Source organism: Alosa alosa, chromosome 6 (assembly GCF_017589495.1).
Source record: "Alosa alosa isolate M-15738 ecotype Scorff River chromosome 6, AALO_Geno_1.1, whole genome shotgun sequence".
Classification (NCBI taxonomy): Eukaryota; Metazoa; Chordata; class Actinopteri; order Clupeiformes; family Clupeidae; genus Alosa; species Alosa alosa.
Window position 1 is genome coordinate 33,069,285 of NC_063194.1, and position 16,264 is coordinate 33,085,548.

Here is a 16,264-nt window from a genome sequence, read left to right on the forward strand (position 1 = left end):
AGCTGTGGCCTACTTGTTAGGGGTTTGGGCTTGTAACCGAAGGGTTGCCGGTTCGATCCCCAACCAGTAGGAAAAATGTGGGGGGGGATTGGTTAAGCACTGCTCTCCCATGCCCACATCCACAGCTGAAGTGCCCTTGAGCAAGGCACCTAAGCCCTTACTGCTCCCCGAGGCCGCTGTAGCAGGCAGCTCACTGCTCCGGGTTAGTCTGTGCTTCACCTCACTGTGTGTTCACACACACACACCAGGTGCATACGAAGTGCTCATAGCTGGGCCTTTCTCCCCACCATCTCCCCAGAAATGTTCCGATCTGTGTGTGTGTGTGTGTGTGTGTGTATACTGTATGAGTGTGTGTGTTTGTGTGTGTGTCTGTTCAGTTCCTACCCCACCAGATATGTGTCAGAAAACAGGAAATCAGAAAACAGGTTACAAATGACTTGATGATTTGTATGATTACAAAATCAACTCAATACTGTACATCACAGTACTATACTTTACAGTACAGTACAGTAAATGCAGTAACGCAAAAATAAAACCAAAAGTACACTACTGTAAAATAGGCTTAGATGTGGTGGACTCAGGCCATGATTTATCACGTGATCCACCAAAGTTTCTCTAATATCATCTGAAATATTGTTCCATGCATAGCCTCCTCGACCACCTCCTACTCCTCTCTCTCTCTCTTCGTCTACCTCTTGCTCTCCCTACCTCCATGCTTGCAAAGTTCTCAAAATGGCTCAACTGAGGCATATTTGTGGCTGGCTGATTGGTGTTCAGTTTTGTAAGTAAATATTTTCAGATGTGTGTCTAAGTGTTTTCACTCACCCATTGTGTTTTGTATTTTGAATTTTGAGTATTTTGAAGATGTGTTGTCCCAATGGTACCAATGAGATTTCATTTATGAACAAAGTGTCTTATGTATGAAATAGTGTGTAGTGTACAGGAGCAAGTGTTGAAAAAATTGCAACTAAAGTGCAAAGCAGCGCTTTTGTTTAAAGTTACACTGTGTTTAAGGTATGGATACACTGTGTTTAAGGTATGGTTACACTGTGTTTAGGGTATGACACTATGTTTAAGGTTACACTGTGTTTAGGGTATGACACTATGTTTAAGGTTACACTGTGTTTAAGGTATGACACTGTGTTTAGGGTATGGATACACTGTGTTTAAGGTATGACACTGTGTTTAAGGTATGGATACACTGTGTTTAAGGTATGACACTGTGTTTAAGGTATGGATACACTGTGTTTAAGGTATGAATACACTGTGTTTAAGGTATGACACTATGTTTAAGGTATGGATACACTGTGTTTAAGGTATGGATACACTGTGTTTAATGTATGACACTGTGTTTAAGGTATGGATACACTGTGTTTAAGGTATGGATACACTGTGTTTAAGGTATGACACTGTGTTTTAAGGTATGACACTGTGTTTAAGGTATGGATACACTGTGTTTTTAGGTATGACACTGTGTTTAAGGTTACACTGTGTTTAAGGTATGGATACACTGTGTTTAAGGTATGACACTGTGTTTAGGGTATGGATACACTGTGTTTAAGGTATGACACTGTGTTTAAGGTATGGATACACTGTGTTTAAGGTATGGATACACTGTGTTTAAGGTATGACACTGTGTTTAAGGTATGGATACACTGTGTTTAAGGTATGGTTACACTGTGTTTAAGGTATGACACTGTGTTTAAGGTATGGATACACTGTGTTTAAGGTATGGATACACTGTGTTTAAGGTATGGATACACTGTGTTTAAGGTTACACTGTGTTTAAGGTATGACACTGTGTTTAAGGTATGGATACACTGTGTTTAAGGTATGACACTGTGTTTAAGGTATGGTTACACTGTGTTTAAGGTATGACACTGTGTTTAAGGTATGGATACACTTAAGGTATGGATACACTGTGTTTAAGGTATGGATACACTGTGTTTAAGGTATGACACTATGTTTAAGGTATGGATACACTGTGTTTAAGGTATGGATACACTATGTTTAAGGTATGGATACACTGTGTTTAAGGTATGACACTGTGTTTAAGGTATGGATACACTGTGTTTAAGGTATGACACACTGTGTTTAAGGTATGGATACACTGTGTTTAAGGTATGGTTACACTGTGTTTAAGGTATGGATACACTGTGTTTAAGGTATGGATACACTGTGTTTAAGGTATGGATACAATGTGTTTAAGGTATAGTAACAAAAGCTTCACGTTTTGTTACTTTGGCCTAAGCATGTGTCTATAGTGCCAGCCAAACTTAGTCCTGCCCCCATAGCATTTGAGGTTGGGAACTTCGGTCAGGCATTGCTCCGTTGTGGAGCAACTATGCTCGAATCAGAGCTGTTTGGACCAATCAAATTGGGCTTTACGATGATGGACAGGTGAGCAACAGTGCCTCGTCTATCACATCATCTGAGCACGCTTAGGTTGATTTTGTTTCAATCAATCAACTTATTCAAGACACAAAGGTCCATAGAGACAACACAGTACAAATATACACTGCAAAAACTGCTTATCTAACAAAATCTAACCAAGTGTTAATTAATCTTATATCAAGATAAAACTGACTTTGACTTTGAAAGTTTGACTTATTTTAAGACATCTCATCCTGAAAACAAGCAAATTTGTCTGCCAGTGCGTTAAGCAAATTTGTCCTAAAAACAAGCAAATTTGTCTTGATAAGACTCCTTAAAATAAGTCAAAGTCTTCTTAAATTAAGTCAAAATGATCTTTTGAGAGGGCGCTAGGTAAGTCTTTTCATACTAAAAACAATACCAAATAGATTTTTTAATCTTAATATAAGACCAATAACACTTGGTTAGAATTCATTTTTTGCAGTATATATATATATATATATATATATTTAATTTATTTTTATTTTTATTTAAGCAATATAGCATGAGTGAGAGTGGGGTTGGCATGGATATTCCCACGGGTGTTGTTCGGCCGTAGCCACAAGGCCGGAGGCCGAGTGGCGCAGGCAACAAAATGAATGTTTGCTACATGCATGTTACAATGCGGTGACCAGACGTCCCCGATTTCGGTGACCTGTCCCCGGCTGGAACTGTCCCCGGAAAAGTCCCCGGTTTTCACTGTGACTGACAGACCCGAAATTGGAATAAAAGAAAGAAAGAAAACACTGACCAAACATACAGTTGCGCACCCTTCACGCACAGGCTCAAGCCAGTCAAAGCAAGCGCTCAGCTCAGACCTCCAAGATGTTCTAGAATGCCCATAAGTCTGGTAGGCTATTTCGATTGGCGGAATAGCAGCGCGGTAGAATCTTTGAAATGAAACCACTTGTGCGGGGGAATTATTAAACTATTCATCACAAACGTGCCAGCTGCTCAAGTCCAGGTTAAAGGTCAAGAAGTCGGTCGGCCAGCTGCTCAAGTCCAGGTTAAAGGTCACTTCGGTCAAGAAGTGTCTGCTAAATGTAATGTAATGTAAAGGAGAATTCCGGTGTGATTTTGACCTAAAGTGTGTAGAAACATGATCCCGAATGTGAACGTATGTCTCATAGCCCATCTCGGCTTGTCCCCTGCACTCCAAAATCTGGCGCTAGTTAGCCGATGCTACCAACAGCTTTTTCAATGGTGGTGCTTCGGCATCGGTGGTGCTAGCCATGCAAATAAATCACTGTTTTACACCATTTACGAGGCTCAATGTATCTCCACACTTCATTGGTAGACTTCCGAGGGCCCTGACATTTAAAACAAGACATTGAGAACTTTGAAAAAGCACTGGTAGTTTACTTACAAGACGATTTATACAGACAGTATCTTAAGTTTAGCGTTTGCAGCCATCTTGAATTTAGTCCGCGATAAGTCAAGCGGCGGTAAGAATGAACAGGTATGATAAGGGATCAGATTCCAAAAATAATTCAGTGGAAATGCATGGATTCCAGTTTCTTCCAGTAGCAGCAACTGGAATCCATGCATTTCCACTGAATTATTTTTGGAATCTGATCCCTTATCATACCTGTTCATACCTTTAAACTAAAATTGCGGAGAACCCGTCACATAGATAGCATATCATACGTAGATATCACGTGAACGGCCGGAATCTAAGCTTTCCAATGATATTAGCGCCAAATTGCTGTGATAAATGGTTTCGCGAGAAAATTAACAATGGTCTACAACTTTGGGCCAAAATTATAATGTAGGCCTATTCTCAACGATTTATGTCAGTACAAACATTTTTGTAAATTGTTTAGCCAGAGTAGGCCTATCCCACCATAATGGTTCTCATATTGCCAGATTCCAGACAATCACCTACAAATATGAATATAGCCTATATTTCTACTGGCATGCTTCCTAGTGACATTAAGACAAAAATATAAAGAAAAAAAAGCATGAGACGTGAGTTATTTTTTCTTGATATAAGACTGACAACACATAGGCCCTATTAGGCTACATAAGACAAATATTATCACATCATACATTCTCAGATATGGGTAAAGCACAGACTGTCTTGAAAAAAGAAGATAGGCATTACAATGACCAGGATAACTAGCTAGATTAACTGTCTGAACAGCACTGCCACTATGATATCATTTCATGGAGTGCTGAAATGTAGCCAATACTATTTTGGACCATTTCTGAACTGTGAAACTGTGAAGAAAATATGCTTTGTGGATGAGCAATATCATAACTTATTGCAATATTATAACTATTCCAACTGTGTGTGCATGGTTAAAATTCTGAAGTGGAAGTTTAGGCTTAGGCTACAGCACAAATATTTCCATCCATAGATAAGAATAATGAAGTCTAACCTCTGAATTTCTTTTCAAAGTGCACCAGATTGATGCATTTAAACGTTAAAATATACCAAATTTTCTTATGGGGGAGCCGAACCCCCCTAGGGGTGCTTGTGGACTAGTGCAGGTCTAGTGACACCCCTGGGACAGTGTCCCCGTTTTAAGTTTACAATGATTAAAACATTACACGTTTTACGCTTCTCAACTGAAAATGTCCCCGGATTTTGTCTCAGAAATATGGTCACCTTATGTTACAAGGACACTGGGCCATGTCATGTAAGGGACATGGTACTGCAAAAAAAACGGAAACATAGCCTACATTGCAGAACCACTCAACTTTATTAATTTATGGTGAATAAATATTATATTAATGTGCACAGCCTGACGTGACGATGCTAGCGCGTTAGCAGCAGTTAGCTAACTATGCTAACGTTAGTTATCTACAAGTCTCCTCCAAGTGACAATCATATTATACACAATGCTGGCAATGCTGAGAACAATTAGCATCCTCGTTTATCTTACTTACACTGAGTTGACTGTGTGGCTTAATCCACAGATGTGGTGAAGCACTGTTTCGTTATGGTTTGCTAAGGAGTCACCCATTGCTTACTTAAAATAGTGGAGAGCTGGGATGAGAACATTGTGTCAAATCTTCGCATTGTATCGCGGAGTGATTTATTATTAGCTGTGCAAAGTCTGAGTTGAAATGTCCAGGGATATTCCAACCTATGGAATGTCTCTCGGCCAATCAGAAACAAATAAATAGTTCCATAGAACCCAATTGTTGTATAAATATATATATATATATATATATATATATATATATATAAAACAATACAAAACATTTAAGAATGATGCAGATGAGGCATAATTTATAAAACATATACAGGCTTCGGGTCCAATGTCTCCAAAAGTAAGATGTATACCTTGTGTCACTCTTAGAGACATCAGCTATGGACACAATAATCATATTCTTAGACCCTGCCAGTCTGCACATGACTCTATACTATACAGAGATGCATGGAGAGATGGTTTAGGGACTCAGGATCATGAAGCATGATGTTTGAACCATGACATTGGTCAGCAGTTTCAATTTATGAAACATTAATGTAATATTTAATATAATGTTCATATTCTTTAAATCTGCAAAATACCAACCATAGCAAGTTTCTGAACACTATAGATGTAACAGAGAGGCGAGAGTTGGGTCATGTGCACAGACAACAAAGGTACATCACAAAGTGGAGTGACAGCATACTTTACCTGGGCGGCGTCTGGTTTCCAAAGAAAGCAATAATTTATTCTACTGGTTTTTGTTTTCTACTTAAATGCGTGCTACAGCTGATAGAGGGCCCAGGTGAAGCATTGGGACTCCCCACAGAACAGCTCACAAGGGACTTTGGTAAGGGCTCATGCCTTACTTTTCAAATTCTTCTCTTTTGTTTGCCTTTCGTATCCATGGTAACAGTTAATCTTTCCTTTAGTGACTTGAAGAATATTCAAACTCACGGAGTCTGATACACTACTTTACATGATGTACTTTCGACTGACTTCCTTGAAACTCTTTGGGACAGTAGTCACTGTTATTTAGAGTCCTTTTCCAAATGCCAGATGGTAATCAGTAACAATCACAACAATAGAACAAGCAAAACAAATGTATCAGGTAAAACATCAAAATCATCTATATCTGTGTGTTAACAGGTGCAAGTGGCAAGTGACATGATCATGATGACCCCACTGTCATTGACTCTCATCATGGTGGCAATGAGTAAGATTGATCAGCTCGGTTTATCAATATTGATCAGCTGTGTCTAGCAATAATCTTCCTCATACCCTTACCACAGTTATTTCTAGTTATTCATTTGTCACTTTCTACAGTACCCTCTTTTTTCTCTGGATGTGGAAGTGCATGTTTCCAGCATGTTGCAGTGCTGGAAATAGTTCCATAGAACCCAATTGTTGTATAAATATATATATATATATATATATATATATATATATATATATATATATATATATATATATATATATATATAAAAACAATACAAAACATTTAAGAATGATGCAGATGAGGCATAATTTATAAAACATATACAGGCTTCGGGTCCAATGTCTCCAAAAGTAAGATGTATACCTTGTGTCACTCTTAGAGACATCAGCTATGGACACAATAATCATATTCTTAGACCCTGCCAGTCTGCACATGACTCTATACTATACAGAGATGCATGGAGAGATGGTTTAGGGACTCAGGATCATGAAGCATGATGTTTGAACCATGACATTGGTCAGCAGTTTCAATTTATGAAACATTAATGTAATATTTAATATAATGTTCATATTCTTTAAATCTGCAAAATACCAACCATAGCAAGTTTCTGAACACTATAGATGTAACAGAGAGGCGAGAGTTGGGTCATGTGCACAGACAACAAAGGTACATCACAAAGTGGAGTGACAGCATACTTTACCTGGGCGGCGTCTGGTTTCCAAAGAAAGCAATAATTTATTCTACTGGTTTTTGTTTTCTACTTAAATGCGTGCTACAGCTGATAGAGGGCCCAGGTGAAGCATTGGGACTCCCCACAGAACAGCTCACAAGGGACTTTGGTAAGGGCTCATGCCTTACTTTTCAAATTCTTCTCTTTTGTTTGCCTTTCGTTCCATGGTAACAGTTAATCTTTCCTTTAGTGACTTGAAGAATATTCAAACTCACGGAGTCTGATACACTACTTTACATGATGTACTTTCGACTGACTTCCTTGAAACTCTTTGGGACAGTAGTCACTGTTATTTAGAGTCCTTTTCCAAATGCCAGATGGTAATCAGTAACAATCACAACAATAGAACAAGCAAAACAAATGTATCAGGTAAAACATCAAAATCATCTATATCTGTGTGTTAACAGGTGCAAGTGGCAAGTGACATGATCATGATGACCCCACTGTCATTGACTCTCATCATGGTGGCAATGAGTAAGATTGATCAGCTCGGTTTATCAATATTGATCAGCTGTGTCTAGCAATAATCTTCCTCATACCCTTACCACAGTTATTTCTAGTTATTCATTTGTCACTTTCTTACAGTACCCTCTTTTTCTCTGGATGTGGAAGTGCATGTTTCCAGCATGTTGCAGTGCTGGAAATAGTTCCATAGAACCCAATTGTTGTATAAATATATATATATATATATATATATATATATATATATATATATATATATATATATATATATAAAACAATACAAAACATTTAAGAATGATGCAGATGAGGCATAATTTATAAAACATATACAGGCTTGGGTCCAATGTCTCCAAAAGTAAGATGTATACCTTGTGTCACTCTTAGAGACATCAGCTATGGACACAATAATCATATTCTTAGACCCTGCCAGTCTGCACATGACTCTATACTATACAGAGATGCATGGAGAGATGGTTTAGGGACTCAGGATCATGAAGCATGATGTTTGAACCATGACATTGGTCAGCAGTTTCAATTTATGAAACATTAATGTAATATTTAATATAATGTTCATATTCTTTAAATCTGCAAAATACCAACCATAGCAAGTTTCTGAACACTATAGATGTAACAGAGAGGCGAGAGTTGGGTCATGTGCACAGACAACAAAGGTACATCACAAAGTGGAGTGACAGCATACTTTACCTGGGCGCCTGGTTTCCAAAGAAAGCAATAATTTATTCTACTGGTTTTTGTTTTCTACTTAAATGCGTGCTACAGCTGATAGAGGGCCCAGGTGAAGCATTGGGACTCCCCACAGAACAGCTCACAAGGGACTTTGGTAAGGGCTCATGCCTTACTTTTCAAATTCTTCTCTTTTGTTTGCCTTTTCGTATCCATGGTAACAGTTAATCTTTCCTTTAGTGACTTGAAGAATATTCAAACTCACGGAGTCTGATACACTACTTTACATGATGTACTTTCGACTGACTTCCTTGAAACTCTTTGGGACAGTAGTCACTGTTATTTAGAGTCCTTTTCCAAATGCCAGATGGTAATCAGTAACAATCACAACAATAGAACAAGCAAAACAAATGTATCAGGTAAAACATCAAAATCATCTATATCTGTGTGTTAACAGGTGCAAGTGGCAAGTGACATGATCATGATGACCCCACTGTCATTGACTCTCATCATGGTGGCAATGAGTAAGATTGATCAGCTCCGTTTATCAATATTGATCAGCTGTGTCTAGCAATAATCTTCCTCATACCCTTACCACAGTTATTTCTAGTTATTCATTTGTCACTTTCTACAGTACCCTCTTTTTTCTCTGGATGTGGAAGTGCATGTTTCCAGCATGTTGCAGTGCTGGATAACGCTGCATGTGTGTGTTTTCATCAGCTGGGTGTTGAGTGTTTATGTCCCCACTGACTGCTGCCAGGCTAAATAAGACTTGAGTAAATAAAAGATACTTCATGTTAGTGCTACTGGCTGTATGGCTGGTATTGGTGGATTATCTATCATACCTGCATGCTTTTGAATAATGTCTCCTGTGCTTTCATAGTCACACTTATACATGAGAATAAAATGTAAGTCAATGTGGATTGTGGAATGAGGCTATGTGTATCTCATGACGTTCTGGTGTCTTCGTCTCAGGTGGGAGCACCAGTGCCCTGGGTGAGCACATTTCCCCTCCCCTGGACTGTCTGACTTATAAAAACATTTTAAATCACAATAGAAATAAAAAGGACTTTCTGGCATTTCCCCTGATTGTTATTTGTTTTCTCCTCAGACATTTTCTATCCGTTTGGACCAGCTGCGGGTGATACTTTCAGCAATACTTCAGATGACGGCAGCTCCCCTCTCATTCCCCTGCAACGCTCATTCCCTTACTTTGGTCGCACGTACCAGCAGATATACGTACGCAGTGTTCCACATCCACCTGAGCATGACCCAGACCATAACATTATCATATGATTACCGTGAAAGCTACTGTAATTTCACTATACTGTGAAATCAAAGGAAATTCTGGGCTATATTAAATGCCACTGTCTTTATGGTGTCTTTCAGGTGAATCACAATGGACACCTCACTTTCAACCAGTCACTCTCTACATTTACACCTACAGAGTTCCCTAAGAACTCGACCAGGGACATTATCGCCCCCTTCTGGACAGATTTAGACAATAGGGAAAAAGGGAACATTTCCTATCAGCAGTATACTACTGGTGATGTTCTTCAAAGCGCAACTCAAGATATCAACTCCAACTTCCCCAATGTGCCTTTCACTGCTACCTGGGTGTTTGTGGCCACATGGGACAGGGTGGCCTATTATCCAAACACAGGAACAGTGAGTACCCTTTGTTGTTTTAGGGGGAAATTATACTACAATAGGCTCAGACATGGAAAAAACTGCTCTATCTTCTGCACCTTAAAGCAACACAATGCAGTAATGTTACCTTAAAAAAATAAAATAGCTCATTCAAGCTCATTCCGATGCTCCACTGACTCATAATATTTTTATATTGAAACAACACACTGTCATTTGTTTACAATAACATAATGGCTTCAAATGCATTTTTGATACCATACAGACTTGTAGTTGGCAGACTGACGTCTCTATTGACACCAATGTGCCCGGAATGCCTGATATCACTAGCTTTGTGGTTCCAATCAGAAACGTGGCCTTTTTCATCAGTTCTCGAACCCCCTCCAGCACATACATGACACCTAGTGTTGAAAGGCTGTAATTACTCATGTGTTCACTCAGACCATTGGCCTATCATATTGTGACTTCATTTATGTGAGAAATAGCATTTTTATCATGAATACATCACAAACTTACTGCATCACTGGACTGAATTTTCAGGAGACGACCTTCCAGGTGGTTTTGATTTCCGACAGTAATCTGTCCTTTGTCTTCATGAACTATGGTGTTATTGCCCAAACTGAAAGGAAGGTACAGGTAAGATCACCACAGATTTGTTTTTGTTTGTTTTTGTTTTTGCCAGTTTACTTTAACGCCTCTCTCCAGATTGGATACGACACCATCGGCTCAACCCACCATGGATCTCTGCGCACCTGCTATCCAAACAACACCATAGACATAGTGAACTTACACAACTCCAGCAACATCAATGTTCAGGGCCGCTGGGTCTTTGCTACGTTCCTCAGGTCAGAGGGCTTCAGATGTGAGTATTACGTCATTTCCTGCCTTGATGCATCATCATTCTCTCCATGCTGCATGAGCAGTAACAATAAGGGACATGTCATATGATGTAACTGTTCTCATTATGGGGTCTGATGTGCTTTTCAGGTACAATCGATCCAGGTGTGTCATCTCCACAGCCAGGTGAGCTGAGTTTCACATTTATTCACATCAGACACTTTATGGGCCTAATACCATAGTGATCTGCAGCTGAGAGGAAATGTAGACTATGAGGCCTCCGTATCTTTCCTGGTCAGCAGCTCCTTGTGCCTAGACGTTGACAGCTGAATTCATTAAATCATGGAAATCAGCAGACCCTTAAAGGGGAATTCTGGCGATTTTTCACATAGATTCACGTAGTTTCTCGAGGACACCGAGTAATGTAGGTATGAAAAAACCCATAAAAAAATCAGTTCTACCTAACTCGAGTTGATGCAGCCAACAGCTAGAGCAGACAGGCAGCTACAGCGGTACACTCTGGGGGCATAAACATGAAAGTGGAGCCCCTTGGGTCTGAGTATTTACAGTAGTGTAGTGAAGTGGAGTGCCTGTAGCACAAGACCATTTGTTTGATAGGGAACACACATCTTTGTATATGTTGCACTGCTGATGTGGGAGGTAACGAAGAACAAGTACTTTCTTACTTCATCACAAGTACTTTCTTAATTCATCACAAGTGTTTTCTTACTTCATTATAAGTACTTCAATAGAATTTTGCTACTTCATTACAAGTATTTCATTACTTAAGTAGCATTCTTAGGTGTCTGTACTTTACATATTCAATGTATTCCCCAACATTTGAACAGAAATATCTGTATTTTCTACTTCTTGCATTTTCAAAGTATATTTTTACCTTTGTATTAATGCATTTGAGGGGAATTATTTGGTTGATTATTTGTATGATTATTTTATTCCACATCATTGCGCTCCCTCCCGATCTCAGCCAAATGGATGGGGCAATAAGGATGAGGAGCAGAAAGTGGGTAGCCTTGGCAACAGGCCTCAAACAAAACTTCTCCATCAAATTCAGTGGTTTGTCAGTATCCATACAGACGACAAAACATCTTATTCTTTGTTTTGTCATTTGCTTTTCTTCATTAAGAATGTCTGGAAAAAAATTAGACATTTTCCTACCAGGCCTATTCTTCCAGTGACATTACCTCAAACATAATCCATATCTCTCTACAAGTTCACCCTTGGCTTGGAAGAAGGCAACAAGCATGCCTGAAATGTTTATAAAACGCATCAGGGACAGGGAAATAGTTGATTAGGAGTTACGGCTAAATTCATATCATTGTCAGCAACTCCACTTCTTATAACAGCTACAGTACTAATATGGTCCTTCAAAAGGCTAGGATACTTTTTACTCTTAGACTGTGAGTACATTATAGAACCTGTGTTTTGTTACTTTTACTTGAGTAAAGTTGAATCAATATACTTTTACCAGAGTGTTTTTTCCACAGAAAAAAAGGTGGATACATATTTTTTCACCATAAATGGGTATATAGTTTGTTTCTACATAGTAAAACATATTTTTAATCATAGATAATGTCATTGGTATGCGCCTGGAAGTTTCTACAACTGAAAGTCTAAGTGAGGCTGACATTGAGGAGCAGATACTGAAGCCAGTGAGTAAATCAGCATAGTGCTGCCCTCTAGAGGCCATGCTGGACACTGCACACAATAACACTCAATAATGCTCAATAACTATTCAATCTGTTTGTTCCTGGTCAGAAACAAATGCTAACTTTACCTTGGTGTGTTGTGTTGCTTTAGTTTGGAGACCTCCTAAAGAAGCATGGAATAAACGTCACTGGCATACGCTTGCGAAGGTTTTACAAAACAGAACTCTGAGAGAGGAACAGAGAAGAGGATGAGGAGGATGCAGAATGCAGGCAGAGTCAGCCCAAGCCCTTATGGGGCCCCCCACCACCTTAGCGCCACCAATAATATTGAATATGGTCAATGTTGCACTGTTGGACTTACTCATTTGCACCATCACCATGACACTCACTCTCACAGAGCACCTTACCTTACTATGCACAGAGAATCACAGGCTCAGTCCCTGCCTCAGTCATTGCAAGCGTCTCATGCTAAATCACCCACTATGTGGTTACTGTTTTAAACTTGATTTAGATTTAGTGTTATTTAGTATAATTTGTATTTTAGTATATTCTTTATCTTCTACTGTCCTTATTGCTTAGTTGTGTTTTTTATATTATATACTTTTATTACTTTTTCTGCTGTTAGTGAATGCGTGTGATGTCTGTATGCTACTGAGACCTTGAATTTCCCCTTGGGGATCAATAAAGTATCTATCTATCTATCTATCTATCTATCTATCTATCTATGTCTGATTACTCACACCAGTGAGCCTTATATTTCATATATATTTTTTTTTTTAACTATTACATTTTCTTTACAATCATTATTACATTGTAATTGTGTGACATTTGTGATACTCATCCATGCCACTAGGTGGAGTCATGTATTGGATAAAGCAAAGCCGTATTTAGAAGTGAGAGTTTGGCCAATGTTCTGAGCTGATGGTGTTATGTGATTGATGGTGATGGTGTTATGTGATTGGTTCCAAGGTCGTCACATGGTTCTGGACGCCATGTTAGATATCAACATTCATCAGATCCCCACGTAATGCAGTGAATAGTGGAAAACATAATAAATGATTAAAAAATAACATGGATTACTAAAAAGATGCACAACAACTGTTGCACGTTTGGCTGCAGTGCAAGACCGGGAAGTGGGAAATGATCGCACAAGTTCCCCCGTGACCCAAAAAGAAGAAACATATGGGAGCAGAAGGTGAAAAGGGGCCTACTGGTTAGCGCTTCGGACTTGTAACCGGAGGGTGGCCGGTTCGAACCTCGACCAGTAGGAACGGCTGAAGTGCCCTTGAGCAAGGCACTTAACCCCTCACTGCTCCCCGAGCGCCGCTGTTGTTGCAGGCAGCTCACTGCACCGGGATTAGTGTGTGTTCACTGTGTGCTGAGTGTGTTTCACTAATTCACGGATTGGGATAAATGCAGAGGCCAAATTTCCCTCATGGGATCAAAAGAGTATATATACTTATACTAAAAGAACAAACTGGAGGGGGAATTACTATTCAGTATAGTGGGAGGTAATGCCAATTCCTCTCTTCGAGATAATATTATGAGAATAAATTAAATAGGAAAAATACAGTAGTACCACACGTTATGGGAAGGATTTATCGATGTCTGTTAATAATAATAATAATAATAATAGCCTACTAACAATCTCTTATTTTGCATTATATACTGTAAATTAATTAACATTACTTTGGAGAAATCTGCTTTCACTTTGACATTAAAGAGGGGGTTTTGGTAAATTATTGTAAAAAAGGTAAAATTAAATCGATCAAAATTCCATTATAAAAGCGGTAAAAGTGTAAATATCCAAGGGGGGTGAATACTTTTTATAGGCACAGTATACTGTATGCCTGTTAATGGTGAAAATAAGTTATTTATTTCAACATAGCATATTCCCACCACAGGGTTGCGCTGTAGAATCATCTGACGTTGGTCAAACGAGTTGGCCAAACTCTCTCTGTACAGCTCTGGGATAAAGGACATGCTACCTAGCATGCTACCTAGCTTAGAGGTAGAGGAATAGAATGAGATGTGGGCTACTGTGCTAAGCTATGCTCATGTTGGCTATATGCTGCTTACCTTGTAGTTTAATAAAGTAAAGTAAAGTAAATTAAGTCATTTGTATTCATTCTACTACACAACATATTGGCGACGAGGATGACGACCTTGCACCTAAGCAGTGTTGTAATGTAACGGAGTACAAATACTTCGTTACTGTACTTAAGTAGAAATTTCACGTATCTGTACTTTAATTCGCTATTTAAATTTATGTCAACTTTCACTTTTACTCCACTACATTTCCTAGATAAAATGTATACTTTTACTCCGTTATATTTCCACTAAGCATCTTCGTTACTAGTTTACTAAAACATAAAATTAGAAGAAATGTGTGCCACTGCAATAAGGAGGTTTGGTGAATCACTGTTCCTAGATTGCATTACGCACGCCGCGCTTCTATTTCAGCTTGTTTGTTGCTAAAGGAGGAGGACGACAACTGAAACCGCCATGGAAGCACGAAAGCACCTACTGGAGGACCTCCCCAGCAGACCCACCACCCCGACGATAGTGGTGAACTCGTGAACAGGGTAGTTGTGACGGATCGTGTGCTTGATGGCTAGTCGCCTCACTGACTATGTGCTCCTGTTAGAGAACAGCCGCGACTTCGCGGATATTAAGAGATTTATTGATTCCAGGCATCAAAATGGTTCTTCATTGAACTGTTGCATATACATTCAAAGCATGGTTGTATATAAGTACACAATGTGGCTGTGTGTGTGTGGTTTTCTGTAGAATAAGAATATACAGAAAGGGTAATTAGAATACTGTATAAACTGAGTGATACATTATACTAAAATGTACAGTATGAACAGTTGCAATACAATTAGGAGGAATCTGTATAATACAAGTAATACACTACATAAACTTATGTACATTTATATACAGACCTCTCAAGTAATTAAGTGCAGTAGGATGAAATGTACACATTAAGTTACATTAACAATATATACATAATATATAATTGCACCTAAGTAACATCAATGTGATAAGGAAACGAAGTTAGTGCAAAGAGGCAAGTAATAACGGCATAAATTCAAGTGCAGTACACTTGGTGATCAAATGGCAAAGCAGTAGGCCTGTTGCCGCCAGAAGGTCTAGAAAGACGAATTGTTTCATGTGAACCACGATGGCGCCATAAGCACGACCAATACAACATTTGGAAGCTAAAATAATGCCTCAAACATTCACAAAAACAGTGGAAATAACACCACAGGTCGAAAAATACTATCAAAGCACTCACAAACCCCACCATTCATGTAACTTTTAACCCTAGAAATTAGCATTCAGCAAGCCATTTAAGAAAAAGGCGCTTCATTGAAATGAACTAGAGCTCACGGTAAAACCAAAGTTACACGGGTTACCGGACTAATCAGCACATGTAGATAACACAACGAGGATAATTACAACGTAAATATGACATAAATGATGCACTTACATTGTCATCAACGATCACGCACACACAAAGAGTATAAAATTTTAGCAAGATGCTGGAGCAATGCGAAAGTGTCACAACCAAGCACACTGAAACTCAAACTGCGGCATGCACGCAAGAGCTGGCACGCCACCGCTGACGCCTCTGGCGCCAAGACGCTGACTCCGGCAGGGAGTTTTCCACAGCCGCCCCCGGATT

At 39.1% G+C, this 16,264-nt stretch overlaps 1 protein-coding gene across 4 annotated transcripts; it reads left to right on the forward strand.

Moving 5' to 3' along the window:
- The first annotated feature begins 5,726 nt into the window (after window positions 1-5,726).
- On the forward strand, window positions 5,727-12,993 carry LOC125295529 (sushi, nidogen and EGF-like domain-containing protein 1). Of its 4 annotated transcripts, none has more exons than XM_048244828.1 (14): window positions 5,730-6,180; window positions 6,480-6,546; window positions 7,328-7,388; window positions 7,687-7,753; window positions 8,522-8,582; window positions 8,883-8,949; window positions 9,401-9,421; window positions 9,537-9,664; window positions 9,815-10,093; window positions 10,613-10,708; window positions 10,778-10,934; window positions 11,060-11,095; window positions 12,497-12,579; window positions 12,728-12,993. In XM_048244828.1, the coding sequence occupies exons 6-14, from the start codon at window positions 8,901-8,903 to the stop codon at window positions 12,803-12,805; spliced, it is 927 nt and encodes a 308-aa protein (XP_048100785.1). In that variant the 5' UTR covers window positions 5,730-6,180; window positions 6,480-6,546; window positions 7,328-7,388; window positions 7,687-7,753; window positions 8,522-8,582; window positions 8,883-8,900; the 3' UTR covers window positions 12,806-12,993. The 4 variants fall into 4 exon arrangements, with proteins under 4 accessions (XP_048100783.1, XP_048100784.1, XP_048100785.1 ...); XM_048244829.1 differs by having other exon boundaries at window positions 5,731-6,180; window positions 10,613-10,702; XM_048244826.1 differs by having other exon boundaries at window positions 5,727-6,180; window positions 10,613-10,934.
- Window positions 12,994-16,264: the final 3,271 nt, after the last annotated feature.

What these genes read in the sequence shown, in the direction of transcription:
- LOC125295529 (XM_048244826.1), top strand. Translation starts at nt 8,901, where the DNA reads ATGATCATGATGACCCCACTGTCATTGACTCTCATCATGGTGGCAATG. An exon ending in ATTATCCAAACACAGGAACA is followed by an intron (nt 10,094 to 10,612) that starts GTGAGTACCCTT and finishes CTGAATTTTCAG; the next exon opens with GAGACGACCTTCCAGGTGGT. An exon ending in CAGGTCAGAGGGCTTCAGAT is followed by an intron (nt 10,935 to 11,059) that starts GTGAGTATTACG and finishes TGTGCTTTTCAG; the next exon opens with GTACAATCGATCCAGGTGTG.